General features: G+C 38.7%; 1 protein-coding gene across 1 annotated transcript in view; it reads right to left on the reverse strand.

The window, feature by feature from the left end:
* The window catches only part of PRIM2 (DNA primase subunit 2), a 272,677-nt gene that overhangs the window by 71,448 nt on the left and 174,027 nt on the right, over positions 1-27,202 (reverse strand). Inside the window, exons 8-9 of the mRNA XM_007471183.1 lie at positions 26,473-26,545; positions 23,457-23,642 (exon numbers count right to left, since the gene is read on the reverse strand). Of these exons, the coding sequence (XP_007471245.1) occupies positions 23,457-23,642; positions 26,473-26,545 (259 nt within the window). The remainder of the gene's footprint in view (positions 1-23,456; positions 23,643-26,472; positions 26,546-27,202) is intronic.

The raw sequence follows: 27,202 nt of genomic DNA on the forward strand, positions 1-27,202 counted from the left end.
TGGTATGACAATTATGTAAGAAAATGTTTTCTACACATTAAAGTACTATGTAGGCATCACATGACATAGTCTAAAACTTGCCTTAAAACACTTCAGAGAAAATATAAAGAATAAAAAGGGATAAATAAATGAAATATACAAAAACTAATAATTGACATATCTTTTTCAAGACACGTCAAGAAATTATTTATTTAAAAATTTTACCTTTAATTAGCAACCTTGGGGGGAAAAGTCCCATTAGGACTTAGAGGCACAGGCAGAGACCCCAAATCAGCTGGTATTCCCTGTCAGGTTGGAGCAGAGTTTGAACCAGGCCAGACCCAATCCAGCTCTGGCCACAGCCTCCTCTCTACCTCCTGGTCCCAGAGTCATTGGTTGCAAACTAGCATATGTGGATTTGTGTTTTTACCTGTTTGAAATTTTTCATAATATAAAAATTTTAAGAAGTATTTTCTCCACCTGTTTCTTAAGTTACTGTGATAATCATTGATTAAAAGTAGATAAAAGTAGCTAAAACACGTATCAGGTATTTGATGAATGACAGTTTGAAAACTGAATAAAGAGAAAAAGAAACCATGTTCTAAATTAGGAGTCTGAAACTATATCTGGCCCATAGGCCAGAACCAGACAACTGCCTGTTTTTGTCATAATGACATCATCTTATCCATTTGTTTAGATATTGTTTGTGGGTGCTTGCAGGCTGCATACATCAGAATAAGTGCAACGAACATGGCCCACAAAGCCAAAAATATTTACTATCTCTCCCTATAAACAAAGTTTACTTACTCCTGTTCTGAATTCTATCATTTCACTATTTGAGAGGAAATTTAGCCTCAAAAGATTTTTAGAACTTTTCTCCTTAAGATTTACCTAGGATTTTCCCTATTTTAGCTTCTCAGAAATAAAAACAAAACTGCCCACAAAGTAGGGTTCAGGTAGCTTCATACTTTTGTCCTATAAATGAATAAGTCATTTCATATCTTCAAGGTAGTTACTTTTCTGCTAAATCTAGAAGCTTATAATGATAGTAAACAAGCCAAAAAAGCAAAGATGTAAAAAAACTTTTTAACTTAAAGAAAAATTATGATGTTACTTCAAGTTCACTGGGTTTAATAAAATTATCCAGGGGAAACAATATATTACATGTTTGCACTCATTGCAATCAAAGGGTGTCTTTTATTTAGGGAGGGAAGGAAGGAGGAAACTCCTAGACACACACAATGCTGGAATTTCTCTTCATGAATCCAGCAAAGAACACTATACACCCACAGACCATTTTTTCTAACTATAAACATCTGTATATTTTGGATTAATAGTTTAAACACATTCTTTGGCAGTCTTCAACTCAGCTTACATAACCTTCAGGTACACCCATGAGTTGATTAGTAATTTAAGGCCTGAGAAAAGCAAAGTTTCAGAGGGAAATATTCTGAGACATGAGTGGGTTTAATATGCAAGTGCACTAGCTAAAGGGCATAATTAAAACGACATTGCTCCTTTAAATCTACATAATTATGTCCCAAAGACATTCTCATTAGTAGCTTTTACTTTGCCACTAAACCAGAAAGGGCCTCAGGGCTACACAGCTGGGAAATAAATATAAAATAAAGAAGTTAAGGCATATACAAGTCAAATAAAATACCTGCACAAGTCAATTACTGAACTTTCCTTTTTTAAGTGATATATAAAATCCACCAGTCAACCATCAATGCTGGCAAGTCCACAACAAAATACACTACCATCATACCGTAGATGACCTTATGTTCCAAATTTCAGAGGAAAAAAATAACCAGAAAAATTTAATAAACTACTGTTAATATTAGAGAGAGCTGCTTTTTCTGACACTTAACTCAACTGGAAATCTCTCCTAACCAGCACTTTCTTTACTGCACAGTGGTAACTGATGTTCCTAAGGACCAGCCTGCAGCAGGTCCAAATCCTGAAGTTCATTCTAAATCATTAAAAAAGAAGATGAGATTATGTTCAGTATACTTTCGGTAGTGAGTGTAGTTTATAACATTCACATTACTTTAAGATTAGTAATATATCTAAGGTATATAGGGCAACAGTCAATCAAGAGACTGGTCAATTCCAAATCAGACATTCACAGGAGCCATACTGAGCAACTCTTATATTATGGTCAACAATACACAGGGGGAAAAAATCACTCCTTTCAAAATCTGGGGCATGATACTCTACGGGGTATTCAGAGAACTTTTGTCCAAGGGCTTGAAGGAATTTTAAATTGCTTTTAGAGAAAATACTGGCCTAAACAGTGGCCCTTCTTCCCCTGCTCTATTGACAATGATCAAATCTGAGACAAGAGCTGGAAAAGCAATTAGGAAGCTGCTGCGATAATCCAAGTGAGAGATGGTGATGGTGTGGGCCAGCATTTGGCAGCAGGGGTGGTAAGAAGTGATGTACTTCAAGGCTGAACCGAAAGGATTTGCTGAGAGGGTAGGTACAAGAGAAAGAGTCAAAGACCATACATCAAGGTTTCTGATCTGAGCAACTTAAAGAATGAAACTGCCATTATCTGAGATGGAAAAGGCTGTAGGAGGAGTAGATCTAGGGCAGGCTGGTGGACCAGGGGCTCACTTTTGGAGACTTCAAATTTGAGATGCTTTAAATATTATCAAGTTTGTATGATCCAGAATGTAGATCCTAAGTAGGCACTTGGCTATCAGGGTCTAGAGCTCAGGCAAGACTAGGCTGGAGAGATACATTAGAAGACTTAAAAAAGGGATGAGTTCATCTAGGGATTCAGTATAGATTTAAAAAAATAAAACAAAACTATGCTGTGTCCTAGGGCACTAAACTATTGAAAACGAGTAATACTGCCTTGGAGATGCTGAATGTCTATGGCATCTATGTTGTCCAAGATCTAGCCCATCAAGTATCCCATGAACTCTTCTGAACCAGTTCTTTAAATTCTGATCAAAGGGTAAATTCATCTTTGCCGCAACTGAAGAAAGATGGTTATTGTGACATCAATCAGGTGGGACCCTGAGCCTAGCAGGTCCTCAGATACGATTTTGAGGAAGGCACAACTTGCTGCAAGTAAGATGTATGGGCAAGGCCAAGGAAGGGGTCAACCCAAATCCTTGACGTGTGCCACCCAAATTCAAATATCCAAATATGTGTGACAAACATGAAAAATCTGAGAGGCACTGATCTAAACCACCTGTGGATCACGTCAAGGCCTAAAAGGTATCTTAAGTGACTACCCAGAAGTTAGCCTTTTGGCGCTCGTTAGAAAACTGAACTCTTCACAGATCTCATCTCAGCACTCACCGCCAACTTTCTTTGGACACTGACATTCTGGGGGAAAATCCAAACACACATATCAAGCAACCACTCACTTAGATTTTCTAACCTCTCTTCCTGGATTAAGACCACCAGACATCAGTGAAGCCAGCCTGGTACTTCTCCGCATCCAGCAAGAATACCACCACTGAGACCTAACAACAGGCACTCAGCTTTTACAAAGTTCAGTGTAAGGTTCATCCACTGGAGGAGTGGATCTGTGTCTTTAGCCAAACCATGGTGTAAAGGATCCTCCATTATGTTACCAACAGCCTTTATATAAATATTTCATGAGTCATGAAACACTCATGTGTCCCAATGCTACGTGTACAAATCCCATCACCTTTCAAGGTTGGTTCAATTCAAATATCAGTTTCCCCACGGAGCCCTCTCTGAGTGCCCTGGGTGGGTGCAACATCTCACTCTTGAGCTTGCCCTCACGTTGTACTTATCACTTCCTACCTCACATTAAATGAGCACTAAAGGGAGGACATTTTATTGATTATCTTCTATACATTAGACACTAATAATAAGCAGTTCACTAAGAGTATTATCATTTAATTCTATTACGATCCTTATTTGAGGGACAAGAAAACTTAAGTTCGGAGACACTGACTTATCAAAGTCACGCAGCTAATAATCAGCAGATGAGGCCTGAGCTCTGGTCTGATTCCAAAGTCTACACTGTCCTTATCAGACCATACTGCCTTTGAAACAAGCTGAACTACTCTGTTCGAGAGGTTAGTGTTTCATTTATTAAGGTATGTGAAAGATTTCCAAGTATCCAATAAATGTTACTCAAATTTAAACCAGAAAAAAAAACAAACCATGGTCTCCACCCCTCAAAAAGCTTATAACTAACTAGAAGGTAATTCAATAGTTGTATTATAATAAGATAAAAGTTCTATCAGTCTGGTACAGACTATTCCTTGAGGCCATGAGTCACGTCTTATACATATTTTTTCCCTCACAGTCCTTAAAGCATTGGTATACATAGAGTTTAAATACTATGAATATGTAAGCTCTTCTAGTCTAAAAAAACTAGACTTCTTTCCAAAAATGAGGATCATGGGATTTTCTTCACCTCTCTGCTAAATTTAGGGCTCAGTAATTAAGCTACCTGGTGTTTGGAAATGCCTATTCCTCTGTTTCTTTCAATATTCTGCCTTTCTTTTTCATCTTTCTAAATGAAGAGGACAATTCCATCAATGCAGATCTAGTGTTTGTGGTATGGCCTATCCAGTAGACAGAAAGATCCCATAAACCCTGGACCTTTCACTTACTAGGAAACTCATCGAGCTTCAGGGTGTCTCTTTGCAAAATTCAGATAATAATAATGCTCACTTCATATGAATTCCTGAAGACTAAATAAGAATATTTTCATAAAGTGCCAGGCACACTGCAGGACTCAACAAATGCTAGCATTCGCTATTTTAACAAATTACTCCACATGGCTTATCCATGCCAGTGGGTAGCAAGTTTACTCTAAATCAGTCAACTTTTCTAAGAGCCATTTAAAATAGTAAATATTTCTAAGGAAAAGAATAACTTTTTATTTTTACTTCATATGCCTCTATATTTCTTGTTGATAGCTGTTTTTTTCCTTCACTGTCGATAAACCCTACAAACAGTACAGAAAATGTTCTCCTTTAGGGTTTGGTTTCTCTTTATAAAGAGAAAACACCACAAGCCACTCACTCTTGACACTCAGGGTCCACTTGTCTAAGGAAAAGCCACCTTTATAAGCAACAGTGAGAAGAGCAAGTCATCTGGCTGGAGGGGTTCCCTGAAACAATGATAATTTGTTCCTGATTAATTATACCTTTTAAATGGAAAGCAGGTCTTTATTATTACAGTTAAATTCAAATATGAAGGGAGAGGGGGAAAAAAAAAAAACACATCCAGGAACATGTAATGAGGAAAACTAATAGCTTGACCTACTAAGACCATTTTCAACCAATGAATACATAGTGAGGAAAGACTAAATATACAGCTTCCTCTCCCTGCCATGAGGGTGGGAAGAGGATAAAAATTTTAAGATAAGGTTTCTACTACTTAGACACTTAAAATCTAGTTGACATTAAAAGGGGTATTGAGGGGGGTAGTCACTGCTGGCTCAGATATTTGGGAAAAGGCTAACACAGGGGCTGGGCCTCAGATGATCAATAGGAATGATTTTTTGGCTCCAACCAACAGTGGCTTAAACGAAATCTAATTCATCCCCAGCGGTACTGAAATTAATTCCATCTAGCTGCCATTGATTATTCAGAATTCTCTCCCTCATCTGAATGTACAATCTCTCCCTTTTCTCTAGGCAGTAAACTTATCCATCCTACAGGTAGATTTAAATTATTTTTTAAAAAATCACATAAAGTTTTATGAATGACCTTGAATGTGAACATCTAAATTTAACAAAAGTATAGCTTTTAAAACAATATTTACATGTAAATCATCGTGCCATGGACTCCACTAGAAGGAGTTCTCATTACTGGCTGAAATGAAACATAATACAGTTGTAAACAGAGATTAAATGGCTTACCACAGCCTTATTCAAATTGCATCCTTTGTGTAAAAGGCCTCAAGGTGCAATCAATAAGTTAATAATTAAAATATATAAAACTGCAGCAGATAATATTCACCATAATATTATGTTAAAATAATGTTTAAAAGAGTTGACTTATCAGAAAGAGCTCATTATTAAGACAGATTTTTTTGTACTAGACCTAAAGGCCTATAAATTGGAAAACAACAGTAAGAGATGGAGAATGCCTTAGAGAAGGTACTTTTTGGAAATCATTTTGACTCTAAGTCTCTGCAGTAAGAATTTAGAAACTGCAGAAATATCTGCCTGAATTTATATACAGCCAAGGCAACACTTTGAAAGGGATAAAGAAGCAGGAAGAGGGGACAGGAAGTAGCTGTGTTATGACATCCTCGCAATTCCAGGGATCAAGCTAAAGTGCTTCTGTAGTAACATTATCACTAAAGAACGAGGACACCCAAACCTCAAAGCAAGGAGGAGAGTCAAGGTGTTCACAGTGAGTTAACGCCAGGCACACCAGGAAGCAAGAGGAAAGGGCAAGCAAAGCACAGGTAACATTAGGAAAAAAAGAGAAACCATGCCCACCTGGAAAGACAGAAAGAATGGGACAAATCCTGGAAAAGCAAGAGAAATATTTTATGATCGCTTCTTTAATTACCTTGAATGAAATCATTTTTGTTAGTGAATATTATATTCAAATATGCTGATAAAATGGCCATGTCCTAGATTTATGTTTTTCTAAATACATATTTTCCAGGGGAATTTTTAAGTGGTTTAAAACTGAAGGTAGAAATAAAAGCATAATTGTAGAATTTATCAACATACATTTCTCCCCTCTGTCAGTAAAGAAACATCACAGTGATGATAAAATCTAAAAACATCAAAGTGGAAAGCATAACTCATCTTTAAGGGGGTTTAAAAGTATTGTCATTATATCTAAATTACCATATTTATACAAATAAAAATGTCTAATCCACACATTTCTAGTGAAATGTCAGTTTTACCAATCTGACACACGCATTAATTGAACAACGCTACTCATCACTACCAGCTAATGATGATGGTGTGTTGTTTTGTAAATGTTTACTCTTTCTGACCAGAGCTTTGTTTTCCACTGCACTAAGTAAATCTACTAGGATTAAATACAATTTATTTGCAAGGCTTTTAATAGTAGAAAGAAGGTATCTGAGATGAACTTTCATCGTGGCTTTTATTTTGAAAGACTATGGGAAACAGGTTTTATTTATACACAGACCTTCTCATTAAAAACTGCCCAAGGAAGGAGCAAAAAAGACAGCTGGGCAGAGAACCCTAGATTCTCTGCATGGTGATGATAGTGCCAACCTGCCAGGGGCAGGGCTAGGACTTCAGTGCCTAGCAACTGCTATGTATTTTTTTGAGTTCCATGTGAAAATTCAGAGGTGCGGGTGGCATTTTGCAATCTATCTGCAGAGCTGCAAAGTGTAAGGGACAGTCAGTCTTATTCAATGCAAAGGAAAAAGAGAAACAAAAGTTTGCAATAAAAGGCCTTTTTAGGTGCAAAGGTGTGAAGAAAACTGAAAGGATACAGTAGCTAAAAGAATTAATTTAGCCCCAAACCCACAGACCATACTGTAGACAACAATCATATCTCTTTGGGGTATCTTTCTGATAGGGAACTGTTGACTGAAACCACCCGCCTTGGCCAGGCACAGTGATAACCACTTGCCTGAGTTGTCTCACAAGATGTCCCGATAAAGAACATGGTGTTGCCACGGAAAAGTAACTGGGAGAATTCGGGAGGGGCCCAAAAGAGGAGGGAGGAGATCACTAACCTCCCAGAAACCCTCACACCAGAATCCATCTTGGCTGAGAGATGCACGAGCCACCAGCAAGGACCCTGAATCAGACCAAATATGGGCCAAGTAAGATGACTGGCCAGAGACAACCCGGAAACTAACCCCATTACCATAAAACCTGAGACTGAGTCACGTGGCAGAGTAGTTCTCCTGGGTTCCCCTACCCTGCTGCTCTCTGCCCAGGTGCCCCTTCCCAATAATCTCTTGCTTTGTCAGCACGTGTGTCTCCTCAGACAATTCATTTCTGAGTGTTAGACAAGAACCCACCTCAGGCCTTGGAAGGGGTTCCTTTTCCTGCAACATTTCCAGTGGGGATAAAAAGATAGGCAGCAATTCTTTTGAGATTCTAGTAGGAAAATCACCTTTCTCCCTCTCAAGGTTTAGGACCCTGACTAACTCACGTGATCCTCAGGGCTAGATGAGATGAAGTCTTGTTTACTCATCCTACTAGGTTACTGGGATCAAAGGGCTGAGGGCAAGAGAGTCTGCCCCAATCAGTCCCAGAGTGATCATGAAGCTTGGTACCTCCTTTTAAACCATCACCCTCCAAAACAAAGGGTGTGGCACTGCTTCCCTGGCTGAAACCCAAGATGCACTGAGCTTACTGCAGGCTGGGTGTGTGACGGTCCTCTCCCAGGCTTGCCCAGGCCTCCATCCCTAAGGGTACCCCATTGTCTCCTGCTGGCCTTTCCTCAAGCCCTGACTTTCTGGTTGGCTCTGGCTGCACTGCAGCTCAGCTCACAGAGATCCACATCACCACAGCCAAGGCTCTAAGATCCAGGGTCTGGATTTCTGGGTGAATGTGGACAGTTTTCCTTGACTCAAGTTTTCTTCATTGTAAAGTGGTGAGGACTGACGTTTGCTCATTCAGATCCCACTAAGATATAAATAACCATGCCAAACACAGAGCTCTTATGCAAAACTCAAGCTGTGGGTAAAATGTCACCTTTTGTTTAAACCTTCCCTGATTACTATTCAAAACTCTATTCCTTGTGGGACTTCTCTGCAGGGTTAAGACTCTGCACTTCCAATGCAGGGGGCGTGGGTTCGATCCCTGGTCAGGGAACTAAGATCCCGCATGCCACAGAGTGCAAAGAAAACAAAAAAAGAAACCCTACATTCCCTGTCTTCTCCCTGTAAAATTTTCTCCATAGCATTTATCACCAACTAATACATAATTTACTTCTTTGTTTATTGTATCTCCCCTCACCAGAATATAAACTCCAGAGGGTTGATATTTTTGTCTTGTTTTGTTCACTGCTGTACCTCTGGTAATCTAAAAGAGGTTCTGGGACAAGTAGGTCCCAGAATAACAATAAATATTTGTTAAATGGAAAAATAAAACAGTCTTAACACAGGTTGGCTTGGGCAGATCTGGGATAGTACAAAAGAAAATGACAAGATTATCCTAAGGCTCCTAAGTCAAAAAGCAATCTACTTCTTAGAGGCTTCATCAACATCACTCTCACCATTCAGATTTTTTAACCTGAGCATCCGATGCCTCATTCTTCTCTGAGCCTATATTCTCACTTAAACCAGTGCTTCCCTTAAAAGATGGCACTCTTGCCAGTCCAAAACATGGACCATGCAGACCTCTCCTTGAGTAAACATCCCTCTGTTCCTTACCTGGTTAGGATTCCTACTCTTCTCACTGAGCTGCATACAACAACTGCACCATTAAAGCTCAAACATCCTCTGGGTCCCCACAACCCTGGGAACTCACAATCTCTCACTGTAAAGAGAAATGCATGTTGTTACAGGGGCAATATAGCTATCTGGTTATTTTTAAAATAAAATGAAATCCTACTTTACCAAGAAGTAAACTAACTGGAAAGATGGTGCCAAGTAATTTTTTTTAAGCAAAAACGAGAAAAATATAAATCAAGAAAGATTTACAGGAACACGATGGGTGATAAAGACATAGTGGGTTGTTGAAGAAAGCCAAGTGTACATTCTTCTCCACATTTCGAGCCCTCGAGATTCCTAAGTTTAATAATACTTCTGGAGAAAAAAATCCCCTAGCATCTGAAGTCTGACCCATTTTGGAGTTTACACATACCCAATTTATCTGTAGTCAATTTACTACCAGAACAGACTCTGTGAAACCTTAAATTAGTACCTTCTCATTGTCAATTTTTCCTAAGAGCACTGCACATATTAACAACAAAAATTTAGCCTACCTTTTAAAATGTTGGGTAAAATGTCATTTTAATACAACATAATCCATAAGGTATCACTGAGAAGACAACAGTTATAAATGAATGATTAAAGTTGAAGTCTTCTACCTTTTATCTCATTTTCATAATTTAAGAATTGAAAGCATTTGGAGTAGAACAGCAAAAGCAGTTTATTACTAAAGCTACTTTTCACCAGAATAGTGTTGGGAGGAAAGGATAATAACACCCATTTTATTCTAATGATAGATTTAACACAATACATAATTTAATTGAACATTTGACTAGCTGGCCTCTTGACAATTCTCATGAATTGTCCAACCTGTTCAAGTCCAACCTGTTCAAGTCAATGTTTAAATATTAATTCTTATACTGTGTTATCTAGAATTTGTATTCCAAATGCAATGGAAAGCATGGAGATAAGAGTTAAACCCTTAACATGCATACATCTTTATTATACATTAAAATACTGAGAAGAGAGAATATAACAGAAATTTCATCGAATAAAACTTTAAAAAATACATTCTAGAGACTTGGTAACTGCTAAGGGTACCTTTAAATTGCTACTCAAGATCAATAGTGACAAAGATTAGACTACTTTTGCTAGAAACTACTTTTTATTACATTCCAATTACTTTCCTAGGATATAGCTAATGTGAATATTCAAGCAAAACAAAATTTTCTTTGAAAGAAAAGCCAAAACCATAACCAATTAAAGTTTGTGTCCACAAGTTAACTTACAAATACATGGAGAAAACACATGAATGATTATAGACTAACCCATTTACCAATTTTTAAAAATTATTACTAATAATGGCTTAGTACTTTATATATTACACAGTAGTTCATGCATATTCTTATTTCTTTGCGACATTTCAGTACGTGTTACTCTTGTCCCCTTTTTAATGATGATGTATGTGATTGCAGCTCTGGTGATTAGACACAGAACTGTAAACCTCTGTTCTAAGTTGTGCCCTCTTGGGTTTACACGGCTGGTCAGACATGCCCACCTTCTACACAACACGCCTGTTCCTCCTGAGAGTGCTGGGGAAAGCACATGGTCTGGAATAAAACAGACCTGGGTTCTAACTCAGGTCTTCTCAAGTACCACCTCTGCCACCTGAAGAAAAATCATTAAACTCTCCATAAACGGAGGGTATTTATCTCGCAGTATTGTTGTAAGATTAAACGAAATAAGAAACATGGAAAGGACTTAGTGACAGCATGCCTGTGTTGCCAGTTCCTAAACCTGCGTAAATGTTACCTTCTGCCCTGTCTGCTTCCGCTCACCAGCCACAAGGATTGCTAGAGAAAGCAATGTAACAGTGCTGACTTAGCCAATACAAATTTATGGTCTAGCACGGTTTTCTCATCAGTAAGCGAGACCTAAATAATAGATAACACCCATCTCCTAGGATTGTTTTAAGAGGATGTGTGTAAAGTATTAATTATGGTTCCTGGCAAATGCGAGGCACTCAGTAAGTGGTCAAACTGGACTCATTCTGCAGCTTTTCAATCTCTGTATTTATCGTAGGTGAACTCCTTTGCTTGTACAGGTCCAGAAGATGTTATTCTACACTTTCTTCAATTTTCCTCAAGCCCCGACAGCATCAGATCCTTCTGGTAAGTGATCTCCCACTTCCTTAACTGGAAAGACGGGCAGTAGGCACGAGCCTCCCCAGCTCCACTTTCTTCCTTCCAACACTTCTTTATCAACTTAAAATCTCTCATAAAACCTGCAGGTCTCGGAAAAATATCCTCACTCAACTCCTTACACATTTCATTCAACACATTTTATTGACTGTCTACAACCTTCCAGGCACCAAGCCAAATGCTGAGTGCATGGGGTAGGGGGAAAGGACAGACAGTCCCTGTTCTCAGGGAGCCTCAAAGGAGGGGATTCACACTATATAATAATCACACTATAAATATATGTTCACAGTTGACCTTCCCATTGCCTCAGGCCTCACTCCTCGTTCATCCCCAGCTCCTCCTGCATCTCCAGGAGCCCACTGCTCATGCCCACCCCACGTGAAGATAACCTCAGCCCGCACAGGCATCTGTTACAGCTAACAGTTCCATTTCTTGTCTTCCTGACTTCTTAGGCTTCTAGACATTCTATTTCTGTTGCCTCTATTTCCTCATCTGTTATTAAGACTAGGAAATCTGTCTGCTGTTCTGTACTTTTCTTAGACGTAACTTCCTAAAAACACCATCTATACTAAGAGCAGCAAGAATATCTTACTTCTGAAAGCCACCTCTTTCTTAGTGCCAGGACTCCAGACTATTCTCTCCTTCTCTCCAGTATTTCTGGTAATTCAGTTCTCACATCAGGCTCCTCCATTTCTACCCCAAATGGCAGGTATTCCTCAAAGTTGAGCCTCTGCTCTCTATATTCCTCTACACTCTCCATCTGCCAGTTCATTTACCTGCAAAAAGCTTTTCTCCCAATTGTGTCTGAATGACTCTCAAATCCACATCTCCTCCATATTTCCTCTCACAGGACAGAGCTTTCACACTCTGAGGGTTCCATAAAGAATCACAGAGGAAGAAAGGAACAGATAAGCCAGCCAATCAACCAAGAAGAATTTCTTCTTGGTCATCAATTCAAATTTACACATAAAACCAAACTCGTGACCCATTTCTCTAGACTCTGATCCCAGACCTGTCAGCCCCGCCCATGACCTGTGCTCACAGAGCTCCCCACCACCTTCCTGTTACCTGTAGGCCGACGGCCCTCCTGCTGTCTGGTGAACTGTTCCCTGAACATTTCCTGAACCCACCTTCTCTACTTTGTTCCAATCTTACCATAAGAAGACCTAACCTGGTCTCTCCCTGTCTCAAGGTTGCACACCACTTCCAGATTATCTTCTGAAAAAACAATTCTCCCCTGTTTAACACTCTCTAGTGGCTTTCTCTTGACTAAAAACAAGGTTCATTTAAAGCAACTCTATTCTTGCACTAATCTCCCTCTTTCTCCTTCTTCTCTCTCATCTCCTACTTTCCTAAATTCTACAACACAAATAAACTACTATAGTATTTTGTAAACATTTTTAAGTAGGAAAATCCTCCCTTTAAGTAAAATGTTATACAGACTCCGAACATATAAAAGTAAACAAAGGTACAAATACACTTGTTAAAGTGGGGGCAGAAATCAAACACCTCAGTCTCCCCTGTAAACTTCTGCCCCCTTTGCTCTGGAACCTAAGAGTTCCCAAGAACAGCCTGAAATACACTCCATTAGTCTAAATCCCTTGAACGTTTCCCGAAACAAACTATTGGGTTGGCCAAAAAGTTCGTTTGGGTTTTTCCATAAGATGTTACAGAAAAACCCAAACGAACTTTTTGTCCAGCCCAACATCTCTGCTGGAATTTGGTCCCCAGTTCCCTTCTTTCCCCCTAAAATTCCTCTCCAGTCTAGGTTACATGAAGCCTTAATAAGGCAGCACAGATTCTATTCTACCAGTGGAAACTTTACTGATTACTCTGCATCAAGCTAACTTCTCCTTCCTTGGAAGTCCTAGAATAAGAAGAGCTAGCGCTTACTACATGTGAGAATCTGTGCTAAGTCTTTACCGAATCCTCACTACATCAATCAAATGTATATAGGGATATATCTATATATCCACAGATGTATACATAATTACTGTCCACATTCTATAGATGAGGACACATACCAGGTAATTTGCCGAAGTGTGTATACAGTGGAACTAACCATGAACTCAGTCTGACTCTAATTCTGTACTCTATATTAGTTCTTTCCGACCTTTTTCATATAAGCACATATAAAATGATATTTGTAAAGCACTCTAGAATAAATGGAAGAAGCTACTCACAGTTGAAGGCAACCAACACTGAGTACCCCAGGCCCAGCCTAGCTCCCTGAAGGGCCCACGGGGTCACCATCGAGTGTACTGGAAATTCAATAGCAGGGCACCAGCCGAGGAACTCTGCTGCACGTATTCATTTAGTACTGACTAGTACCTGACATGCAGCGGGGCTTCAAATATAGCCTGACATTCAGTGTAGGCTATTAATAAAGGACAACATTACATTCAAATCGCAACAGAAACAGACAGGAGAACAAACAGCTGAAGATTTACAATGCCTCTATTTTGATAAGCTAATGGCCACTTAGATTTATATGAGGGCAACATCTAAAAGATGATTCTCAACCTTCAGTGTGCATCAATTTCACCTGGAGATTTGGGAAACCACCACCTCTGGACCTGCTTCCTGAGTCTGATTCTGAGAGTCAGCATTTCTGACAAATCCCCAGATGGTGCTGAAGCTGACACTGCTGGTCAGGGTCCTGGGAGAACCACTGGTCTTAAAAAGAAAAACCCAGTGATAAATATGCTTCATATACGCACACACTGCCAGCTAAATACTTAATCCTTTGGTAGTCCATTTTTAATGACATAGGTCTGCTCTAAGTCATGATGTGAGCTGGATTATGGGACAAAAAATAAGCGTTTTCACAATGCTAAACGTTGCCTGACCCAATTATAACAACACGTAGTAGACCTCGGGTACACCCTCACCAGGGACAGGAACTCAGCTACATCACACATACATGATCTAATGGTGCGCTTAACATCCAAAAGAGTCAGGTCAAAGCAATTCAGACAACAGCTCTATGAGCAATCTGATTAAGAGGACACATTGCTTTGAATTTATGAGAAGAATTATACAGCTCAATTTAACTCTTAACAAAGCCAGTGGCTGAAGGGATTTAATATCCAAGTTCCAACTGAAAGAATATTTTAGTGCTATGTTTCTTCATGCTTTCAACAGAGGTTTGATTAATTTTATCTCTTGCAAACAGGGTGAGGCTTTTTCTCAGGTAGACTGGCATGTAAATTATAATTACAACTAAGAAAAACTTGCATAAAACTGTACTATGATTCATTAAATATATTTTATTTGCATGAAGCACAGGTGCATTTATTTCAGTAATCTCAGAAATTATTTAAAGAATAAGACATTCAAAGCTTTGAATACCTCTTGTAGAATCATTCAAAAATTCAAAGAATCCTATCTGATGCCTAAGTGCAATTTTCAAATGTCCCCACCCCCCACTGAAAAAGCTTTATTATTAAATTTTTAATATATCATAAATATCCACACTCAATACAATTAAATCTAAGATTAAAATCCTACATTATGAAGCTAATATTTTGGGAGTAAAGTATACCCTAACGCAGTTAGTTTGCTACAAGATCATTCATAACAACAGAATGTTCTCTAGAAATGGTTGATGTTTTAATACTAGAATCTCTTACCCTCTACTACAATATGCACCCAAATAAAAATGGTATTCAAATATACTGACAGGTCAGGTCCACAAAGAAGTCTGAAAGCAGAGATTGAAAAATAACAACAACCAAAACTCACAACAACCCCTGAACCAGCTGAGAAAAATAAAGAATTGGTTATAGATCAATGGAACAGGATAGAAAGCCCTGAGATAAACCCACATACCTATCGTCAACTAATCTATGACAAAGGAGGCAAGGATATACAATGGAGAAAAGACAGCCTTTTCAGTAAGTGGTGCTGGGAAAACTGGACAGCTACATGTAAAAGAATGAAATTAGAACACTCCCTATACATACACAAAAATAAACTCAAAATGGATTAAAGACCTAAATGTAAGGCCAGGCACCATAAAACTCTTAGAATAAAACACAGGAAGAGCACTCTTTGACATAAATCACAGCAAGATCTTTTTTGACCCACCTCCTAGAGTAATGGAAATAAAAAAATAAACAAAAAATAAACAAAAAATAAACAAAAAATAAACAAATGGGACCTAATGAAACTTAAAAGCTTTTGCACAGCAAAAGGAACTAAAAACAAGATGAAAAGACAACCCTCAGAATGGGAGAAAATATTTGCCAAGAAATCAACGGACAAAGGATTAACCTCCAAAATATATAAACAGCTCATGCAGCTCAATATTAAAAAAACAAACAACCCAATCTAAAAATGGGCAGAAGACCTAAATAAACATTTCTCCAAAGAAGACATACAGATGGCCAAGAGGCACATGAAAAGATGTTCAATATCACTAATTATTAGAGAAATGCAAATCGAAACTACAACGAGGTACACCTCACACCAGTTAGAATAGGCATCACCAGAAAATCTACAAACAACAATTGATGGAGAGACTGTGGAGAAAAGGGTACCCTCCTGCACTGCTGATGGGAATGTAAATTGATACAGCCACTAGGGAGAACAGTATGGAGGTTCCTTAAAAAACTAAAAATAGAACTAACATACTACCCAGCAATCCCACTACTGGGCATATATGCAGAGAAAACCATAATTCAAAAAGACACATGCACCCTAATATTCACTGCAGCACTATTTACAAGAGTCAGGTCATGGAAGCCACCTAAATGCCCACTGACAGACAAATGGGTAAAGAAGATGTGGTACATACATACAATGGAATACTACTCAGCCACAGAAAGGAACGAAATTGGGTCATTTGTAGAGACGTGGATGGACCTAGAGACTGTTATACAAAGTAAGTCAGAAAGAGAAAAACAAATATATATTAACACATATATGTGGAACCTAGAAAAATGGTATAGATGAACTGGTTTGCAAGGCAGAAATAGACACACATGTAGAGAACAAACCTATGGACACCAAGGGGGCAAAGTGGGTTGGGGGGGATGAATTAGGAGATTGGGATCCACCATCACTTCCTTCAAACCCAGATTCGAGACTGATCTTCACCAAACCTCCTCCGGCATGGTCCCCTCTAATAACTTCCCATCTCCACATCACCTCACTGACACTCTCCTTTTCACCATCGTGTCACGTAATTGTGTCTGGTTACTTCTATCTCTCAACTTACCCTATTACCAAATAGATTAAAATCTTAAAGCAAAAGCTTTTAAAAAAATCAATGTTAGCCCATATAATCTAAAATCCATATTTAAAGAAGCCAAATTCATTTGAACCAAGTGGGATTGTAAGTGGAAACCTTGTCCATACTATTTTCTTTCTGTCAGTAAACTTTCATAGCATCTCAGATTGATTATACAATTTTAGTGAATATTCAAAGATATTAAATTATGTAACTTTAAAATTACAGTTATCAATGACTCTACATAGCTGGTCCAAGTTGGCAGTCATTTACATAGCAAGACCACTTCCTACTGGCTACTAATCCTTCTATTCTTAGTAATTACATTGAAGAAAAAAAAAAGCCTACATCTGCAGAATCATCTCTGCCACAAGTACACTTTCACAGTTCAGTTCCCACCACCTACAAGATGGGGTACACTCGCTCATCCAAGGTCCCCCTCCACATGGAATTCCCTTCTTTCTCTGGAGAACTCCCTAACTTCACCCAGCAAATATTAACCTCCTGACTGACACACTCCACAACTCTTCTCTCAGTCAGCTCCCTCCTCTGTTCTGCTATAGAATCCCATGACCACCTCTATCCCACAATTATCTTACTGAATTTGTATGTTTGTATTTATCTGTTTTTTCCAGGAGACTGTAAAGTCCTCATAAATAACGGCTGTGTCTTTTACTACAGTGTGTCTAGAACAGCACCCGTCCATGGTCAACACTCAGCGCAAGTCTGCTGAGTGATGGACACAAATTAGATGGAATACGTATGTTCGTCTAGACACACACACACACACACACACACACACACACACACGCACATATTTCTTTGTATTTTTAATAAAAATCACAACTTGACTAATGTATTAGTTAAATATTAGTAACTGAGTATATACTGTATTTCTGGACATTGAGTAGTAATAACTGGTTACCACTTCTTATATAGTTGTATGTTTTTCCAACCTATATTCTGATTTAGAAAAATAGATGGAGGAGAACAAATTTGGCTAAAATACTGAAATAACTATTAATATTTTATAACTTGTTAGAAATATACCTCTATCTAAAAAGAAACAAAAAGGATTTATTTTCTCATACTGAAAATCACTTTTTAAAAATTTGGCAGAATTGACCATGTGTCCAGCAAACATCTAAGAGCTGCCAGGTCTTGTGCTAAGTCCTCGAGACCCAAAATGGAAAAATCACAGCCCCTGCATTCAAGTCACTCAGAATCCACTCTTAAGACACACATGTAAACATAAATGCTATAATTTGATAAGTTATAAAGATGACATGTACAAAATTCAATGAAGGTAGATCAATATAGGCATTTTATTCCTAATATAGCAGAAAAAAATGAAAACTACAATTAATGAACAACAAACTAAGTGTCAGACAATAAACTAGAAGCCCTATCCTCTGCTATGATAAACTTTAAGGGCTCTTAACCTTTTTATGCCATGGACTCCTGGGCAAGCCAATGATGAGAAGTCCCTTTTAATCTATAAATCGGTAACTTCTATTGCAAATTTCAGGTTACACTAAAATTCTTGGTTTCATTCAGGTTCAAGTTCACTATAAACGGAATAACAGCATATTAACAAGTAACTGTATAGTACTATGCTCTAATTTATGTGAAGGAATTTGGGGAAAATGGGCAAAGTTTTCTAGTTTTCTGTGTACTTATTTTTATGGGGACTTATTACTTCATTCAGAAACATTTATTGAGTTCCTACTATGAGTCAGGTATGTTCTAGGTGCTTGAACATGAAGCCGTGAACAAGACAGACAAGATATCTGCTTCTCTATAGTTTTATTCTAATTGCAGGTGATAAACAAATAAACAATAAATAAATATGAGGTAGTGAGAAGTGCCCAAAATTATAAGAGCATAACCTAGTAGCAAGTCACCAGGAGCCATATAAGGTGGCACCTCTACATGTTATTAATACCATCTACTGGCATGTGTATGCTAGTCTGAAAATAGTTTTAAAGGAACAGAAAAATAACCATTCCAAACTAATAACTCTGAATAAGCATTTTATAGACAGATGGCTACTTCTTACATACACAGAGGGACTCAGCACATCGAATTCCTAATAAACAATAACTAACAGTGAGCATCAGAACCTTCAGCTGCTTCCACAATCGCATTATTACTATTCAAAACTGACTATAAAAGGGAATTCCCTGGCGGTCCGGTGGTTAGGACTCTCACTGCCAAGGGCCCAGGTTCAATCCCTGGTTGGGGAACTAAGATCCCACATCCCACAAGCTGTGTATTGCAGCCCCCCCGCCCCCGGCAAACACACACAAACACAAAAACTGACTGTAAGAGAAAACAAGAATTTGTAGATTATAATACGAAAATTGCTTAACCTTAATAAGGGGTATCTAGGAACATGCTACTTTAATATACTCTGGATGACAGTTACAAAAACTAATACATACAGTTTTAGATTATTTTACAATACAGACAACAAATTCCCCTCCAACATTAAGTAAAACCTTAGAGAGAAAAGTATTCAAAGTTTTTTTTTAAAACAAACAAACAAACAACTAAATAAATGCCTGCAACAAACCAAGCAAGGAAGATGAGAGAAAGAGAGTCACTGCTCAGGCAGTCAATTTACAAGGAACAAAGCTTAATTTTTGGAAAGGAGTTAGGCAGAAGAAATGTTCAGTTCTAGGCAGTGTAGCTGGAGAGAAGAGTTACAGCTCAGAAGTGCTGGAAGTACTGATTGCTTCCTGCTGCCTCGAAAGAAATGGCAAGGTACCCATAAGTTTTGCTCAGATGTACAAAGCAATGTATCTCAAATAAGTTACAATGAGGGCATGAATGTAAAGAGAAAGAAATCAGACATATGGTCATCTGGGAAACCACAGTAAAGAAGAAGTCCAGTTGACAATGACTAAATCACCTCAAAAATATCCTGCACTGTCAGGAAATAAGCTATTCAACAGAAGTGAATGTGCCAAATCATTCCTGGGTTCAACATCAAGTCCTTTAATTAGAGCACTACAAAAAATGTCTAAAATATCCTCCATAACCATTCTCTATAAATAGTATTTTAGCAATCAATTTTCTACACTGCTAAAGAGTATTTTTAATGGTATGTACCATTTAACAAGTAGGTACAATTATTAAGTTGAAGAGAATACTTTCATAAAGGGATACTAAACTACATTTCATTGGAAAAATACGTAAGAAGATATAATTGAGAAAAATATGAATGTTTATTTACAAAAACAGACTGTAACAAGAGAACACTAAACAGACAGTAAATCATAAGTGTACGTTAAAATCTTTTAGTCAAAATAATACATTTGCTGTAATCAATAATAAGCTAATGAAAATACAGACTGTTATGTATTATCTAGAAAGGTAAAAATTATTGATTTTCTTTTACAATAATTTTTCAAAAAAACTACTTTTACATTATAAAATAAAAACCCCATTTGAAAAAAATTTTCAAACACATAGGTTTAAAAATAATGAAATACTGATGACATTGATAGAAGGCCATCCCAGATACACACAAAAGAGGGCGGTCAGTGAACAGACGCACAAGCCAAAGGCCTGGCACCCAGATCAAGCTTTCCCATATCTCACGCTCCTCTTTTCCCCCGCTTAGTTACAGCACAAACCAAGCTAAAATGCTACCTCAACTTCTCTCTCTCTTCACTTCAAAACCACAGCTCATAAACACTTATCTACTGTGACAGTTAATTTTTTGACCATCAGGGTGCCCAGACCTCCAGTCAGACGTTATTTCAGGTGTGTCTGTGAGGGTGTTTCTAGACGAGGTTAACACATCTGAATTGGTGGACTGAGCAGAGCAGATGCCTCCCCCATTGAGGGAGGGGTCCTCATCCAATCCTCTGCAGGCCTGAATGGGAACAAAAAGGCCAACCCTCCTGCGACTAAGAGGTTATTTCCTCCTGCCTGAGGGCCATGAGATCAGACATGGATTTTGTTTCCTGCCTTCACACTCAAACTGAAACACCGGCTCTTTCTTCCTGGGTCTCCAGCCTGCTGCTCACAGAGTTTGGTGACTCAGCCTCCATAATCACACGGGCGATTCCATATAATACATCTCTTTTTGCACACATGTACACACACACACATATTCTATTGGTTCTGTTTCTCTGCAGAACCCTAACACACCTACCTACTTAATACACCAAATTCTTAATAAAAAGGTCAAAAAACATTTTCAAGTAATAACATATAATGATGTCAGTGACACAGCAAAGTTCTCACAGAGCTTGATAAGAGTCTAATTTAAAGCCTTTCCAGTCATTTCATAGCATGATAGCATGCATCAAAACTTCAAAACCATCAACAGCTTTTCACCAGGTAAACTGGTTCCCTGGTGAACATATACAGACGACATAATCTGAACTATAATCAGATTTATGTGCTCAAGGTATTCGTTGCAATAAAATTTATGACAAAGTCAAACAGACACAGCCAAGTGTTCAATAATAAGGGAATGATTAAGCAAATTATATCACTTTCAAATGATGTGTTGTCATGCAACTAACACAAATGATATTTTCAAAAATGATTCAACAACCTGGGAAAATGATCACAATAGAATGTCAATTTTTTTAAATGGGAAAAATCAATGATATCTAGCTATCTAGACTAAAGAGAAAGGCTAAAATGTTGACAGTAATTATTTATGAATGAGACAATGACGGGAAAATTTTCTGTATTTTTCATACTTCCTATAATCAGAATACGTTACCTTTAAAATACAATATAACATTATCCAGAATTATTTGATTTATTACTATTTAATAAACATTATCCAAAATCATGTTTAAAGAAAACTCTATTCAATGATAAATTTAAGCTTCTATGGACAGTTATCAATGAAAACAGTTTTTTTTGTTTTTTTTTTTTGCGGTGTGTGGGCCTCTCACTGCTGTGGCCTCTCCCATTGGGGAGCACAGGCTCCGGACACGCAGGCTCAGCGGCCACAGCTCACGGGCCCAGCCGCTCCGCGGCATGCGAGATCCTCCCGGACCGGGGCACGAACCCGTGTCCCCTGCATCGGCAGGCGGACTCTCAACCACTGCGCCACCAGGGAAGCCCTGAAAACAGTTTTTAAAACAAATCTGTAAAAACTGCAAGAGCTTTTGATAATATATTATAAAAGAGGCTGAACTTTTTAAAAAAGTATAAAGCTAGAGACATGTTATGGACTGAACTGTGTCCTAAAATTCATCTGTTGAGGCCCTAACTCCCAATGTGACTGTATTTGGAGATAGGGCATTTAAAGAGGTAATGAAGGTTAAATGAGGTTATAATGGTGGGACTCTAATCCGACAGGACTGGGGTCCTTCTAAGAGGAGGAAGGGAAACCAGAGACGTGGACACACAGAGAAAAGGCCACGTGAGGACAGAGCCAAGAAGGCAACTGCTGGAAGCCAGGAAAGAGGCTTCAGGAGAAACCAAATCCTCCCACACCTGGATCGTGTACTTCCAGCCTCCAGAGCTGTGAGGACACACATTTCTGTTGTCTAAGGCACCCGGTCTGTGGTATTTTGTTACGGCAGCCCAAGCAAACTGATACAAGACATAATAAAGTGTCATTATAAAATTTACTTGGTAAATACTCTTTGTCCTATAGTTTATCTCTCCTAAGAAGAAACAAACAAGAAATAAACAATAAAAAATGTACTTCATCCCACAGTGCTAAGCCATAGAAGGGACGAGAAACCATAACATTATTAGCTAGTCCTACTTAAGAGAAATAAGGAATAGGAGGGGGAATCTGAGAAGTATGAACAGATTTAAAGGCAGTTCTCAGGTTTAGAGTGATAAATGTCTATCTAAAAATTCCCTGTGATGGGCTTCCCTGGTGGCACAGTGGTTGAGAATCTGCCTGCCAACGCAGGGGACGTGGGTTCAGGCCCTGGTCCGGGAGGATCCCACGTGCAGCGGAGTGGCTGGGCCTGTGTGCCACAGCTGCTGAGCCTGCACTCTGGGGCCCAAGAGCCACAACTGCTGGGCCCGCATGCCACATCTACTGAGGGCCGCACGCCTAGAGCCCATGCTCCGCAACAGGAGAAGCCACCACCATGAGAAGCCCACGCACCACAACGAAGAGTAGCCCCCGCTCACCACCACTGGAGAGGGCCCGTGCGCAGCAATGAAGACCCAACGCAGCCAAAAATAAATATATAAATAAATAAATTTATAAAACTAAATTAAAATTCCTTGTGAAAGATTCCACATAACACAATAGAATGCATTCTAAACTGTTTTCACTTTATTTGTTCTCAACATTTCTCGGTCCTGAAAATAACATTACATGTGCGTGTATGTATATATGTCTATACATATTACACACACACACACACACACACACACACACACACACTCTCCTACAGAAATACAACTCAGAACACAATTTCAGTTATAACAACTACTGGCAGTTTACCTACCAAGACGACGACTCTTCATTCAAGCATTATTTTACATCTTACATTGCTGTTTCGATCTTACCCTTTAAACTGAATCCACTTTCCCAATCTTTTTTTGAGCAACTACTAGATTAATACGTGAGTTTCTTTTACCTAAATGAAACTGTAGACACACTTAAAGAATTTTCAACCACATTTTGGGGCATATTCAAAAAACAAACCTTTTAGTCTTCAGACCAAATTAGAATTTCAGTTTCTGCTCTGATTTTTCAAAATTACCTTGTCTGGATCCATCTTTCCTCTGATAAATTCCTGCTTCCAGAACTGCAATGCCTGTTCCAAGGTTAGGCCAATGCCCTTCAGGAAGAGGCCGTACTGCATGCGGCCCCCATGACGAAGATGGTGATTTTCCCGCAGGGCTTTATGTAGCTGACGCATGCAAGGTGGGAAGGATTTGGTAGAAAGCTACAAGAAAAAAGAGTGTTTGGTTATTTATCAGGTCCCCCACAATATTTGTTGCAAAAATCAATCTAATTTGCAAATCGTAAATTCAGTTTAATTGGAATAAAATCAAAAAACCGTAAGGAAGTTATTACTGTCTCACTGTGATTACAGATTAATTCTTTTTCTTATTAATATTTTAATATTGATTACATGTCAAAATTATAATATTTTAGATATACTGCATTGAATAAAACATATTATTAAAATTTATTTCACCTATTTCTTTTCTTTTTATAATTTTTAATTAAACGTTTTCTTTTGAGATAACTGTAGATTCCTATGCAGTTGTAAGAAATAATACAAAGAGACGTCATGTACCTGGTATCCCCCAAAGGTAATATCCTGCAAATTTGTAGTATATTATCACAACCAAGATACTGACACTGATATACACTAGTCTTAGATTTTCTGTTACACTCACGTGTTCATTTCTATGTACATGTGTATATAATTTTATGTGATTTTTTCACATGTGTAGGTCCATGCATCCCCCACCACAAGGATCCCTCATGTTTCCATTTTATAACCCCCATCTTCTGTACCCTGCCCCCCGCCATTCCCTAACCCTTGGCAACCAGTAATTGTTCTCCGTCTCTATAATTTTGTCATTTCAAGAGTGTTAGACAAATAGAATCATATAGTTTAACGTTTTGAGAGTGGCTTTTTACTCAGCATTCCCACAAAATTCATCTAAGTTGTTGCAGGTATCAATAGCTCGTTTTTTTTAAATTGCTGAGCAATAGTCCATGGTGTGGACGTAACACCATTTGTCTAACCATTCACTCGTTGAAGGACATTTGGGTTGTATCCAGTTTGGGGCTATTTCAAACAAATGAGTGTACAGGTTTTCATGTAAACCTAAGATTTCATTTTCCTGGGATAAATGTTCAAAAGTACAATTGGTGAATCACAGATGAACTTTTAAAATAACCCCAATACAAAGTAAAACATAAAAATAAGAGAAATGGTTCTCAAAATGTTCATTCAAATAGATGTGTTAAAGAAATTAACAATTAAAAGAAAACCTTTTTTGGACTTCCCTGATGGCGCAGTGGTTAAGAATCCACCTGCCAATGCAGGGGATATGGGTTCGAGCCCTAGTCCGGGCTGATCCCACATGCCACGGAGCAACTAAGCCCATGCGCCACAACTAATGAGCCTGCGCTCTAGAGCCCGCGAGCCACATCTGCTGAGCCCGCATGCCACAACTATTGAGTCCGCAAGCCTAGAGCCTGTGGTCCACAACGAGAAGCCCGTGCACCGCAACAGAGTAGCCCCTGCTCGCCGCAGCAACTAACCCCAATGCAGCCATACATACATACATACATACATTTATTTATTTATTAAAAAGGAGACCTTTTTCATCTATGGTCTCAATTGCGTTCTCCCTGACCTCCTCAAGCATCCTCCTGAGACTTAACTCCCACCTCTCACGGGCTCCTCAGCAGGTTCAACTTTGCCCGTGAGCAGGGGCAGGTCTCACTTTGCTCCCTTGACTGACCAGGCAGCCTCTTCATCTTTCACAGTAACAACTTCTACTTGATTATAATTTTTCATAGGAAGATGACCTATTTATTCCAGACTCCAAAAGCTCAGGGTCTCCCCCTACTCACCATCATAACTCTTGTTTCCAAGCATTAAAACCTCACCTGTGTATTTTTAATTTATTTTAAGTAATTTGGTAATTGTCTAAACAAAGATTAATTATGGCTGACTCAGTTTCCCTTTTTTGGGTAATGCAGAAATTCTACAATGTATTAAAGAGAAATTCTATAAAGTAAAAGTATAGTAACGTGTGCACTCTTTCATTCTCCTATGGAGCCACAAAGTGAAGCTGAAATGAGCTGCCTACTAATCTAGTGGCAACACAAGATGGGAGCCTACCCTTAGTGTCATGGAATAAATTTTGTATCCTCCTCAAATTTATATGCCAAGTCCTAAACCCACGACCTCAGAATGTGGCTGTATTTACAGCTGTGACCTGTAAGGAGGTAATCAAGGTTAAATGAGCTCATGGGAGTGGGGCCCTGGTCCAAAGTGACTGGCGTCCTTCTAAGCAGAGGAAGAGACACGGGGATGAGCAGCCACCTAGAAGCCAAGGAGAGAGGCCTCAGGAGAAACCAAACTTGCTGATACCTTCATCATGGAATGCTTGCCTCCAGAACTGTGAGAAAATAAGCTTCTGTTGTTTAAGGCACCCAGACTGTGGTATTTTGTTACAACAGCCTTAGCAAATGGATACACTTAGTATTTTACATTTCTCCTTTACTATATGTATATGGTATTTAAATATAAACAATAAACACTATTTAGTTGTCATCACTTAAAAAGAATTCCCCCTTTGGAAAACTGATTAAATTCTGTTTTTATCAGACTACAAATAATTTTCTGATTTTTCTATGATAAAAAAAAAAATCATATGTATAGCACATGGGATTTCTTTTAAAAATGATTGGGGGCTTCCCGGGTGGCGCAGTGGTTGAGAGTCCGCCTCCCGATGCAGGGGACGTGGGTTCGCGCCCCGGTCCGGGAAGATCCCACATGCCGTGGAGCGGCTGGGCCCGTGAGCCATGGCCGCTGAGCCTGCGCGTGCAGAGCCTGTGCTCCGCAGCGGGAGAGGCCACAACAGTGAGAGGCCCATGTACAGCAAAAAAAAAAAAAAAAAAATGATTGGCAAGCAATGAAACAACATTCCCTCCCATCTCCCCACCCACAAAATAATCTTTGGTTGAAGAAAATCTGTGCTTCCTCCATTGGCAAAGGTTTAAGTTTAAAAGGATGAGATGCTTACCGAATCGATCTGATCTAAAGAAACCTTCCCAACATTTCCCTGTGTACTGTAGTCTTGACCAGTGTACGAATGACTAAAAATAAAAAGAACAAAATATTAAGATAGGATTTGTAAAACATATTTTGATCACTTCAAAGGAAATCTTTAAAATTCTGATACAAAGTCACAAAGAGATTTTACACATACCTTAGGAAAAACATAGCCAAATGTTTTAAAGGTATTTAATAGAATACATTTAAGTAACTTTCCCAAAATTAATACAGAAATGCAGTGCTCATCTGGACCTCCCGATTCCTAATCTAGGGTGCCATTTCCATTTCTTGGAAGCAATATGCAAGTTGTTGTTAAAGTTAACACCTCTCCCACTGACCCCTTATAAAATAGCATGGCAGCAGAGCTAGGAATAAATGGGAGCTTACGTCCAGAGTCATCACTCAGTAGGCCCTTGAGTGAGTCACCTAGACTCTCCACACCCCAGGATCCCTGTCCGTCAAATGGAGATGACAGTGCCTGCCCTGCAGTGTTGACAGGAGGTCAGAATTGAAATACCTCTTGTTAAAGAACTGGACATATAGTAATCACTATTCATTAAAATAAGTAACATGTGAACAGCACTTTACATGTACAAAGAGCCCTTATCTATATCCTCTAATTACATCCTCACAACAGCCCCAACAGAGCAGGTTTATTTTACATTTGAGAAGTGAGGAACTTGTTAGATGAGACAGCA

This window comes from Lipotes vexillifer, unplaced genomic scaffold (assembly GCF_000442215.2).
Source record: "Lipotes vexillifer unplaced genomic scaffold, Lipotes_vexillifer_v1.1 scaffold302, whole genome shotgun sequence".
NCBI lineage: Eukaryota > Metazoa > Chordata > Mammalia > Artiodactyla > Lipotidae > Lipotes > Lipotes vexillifer.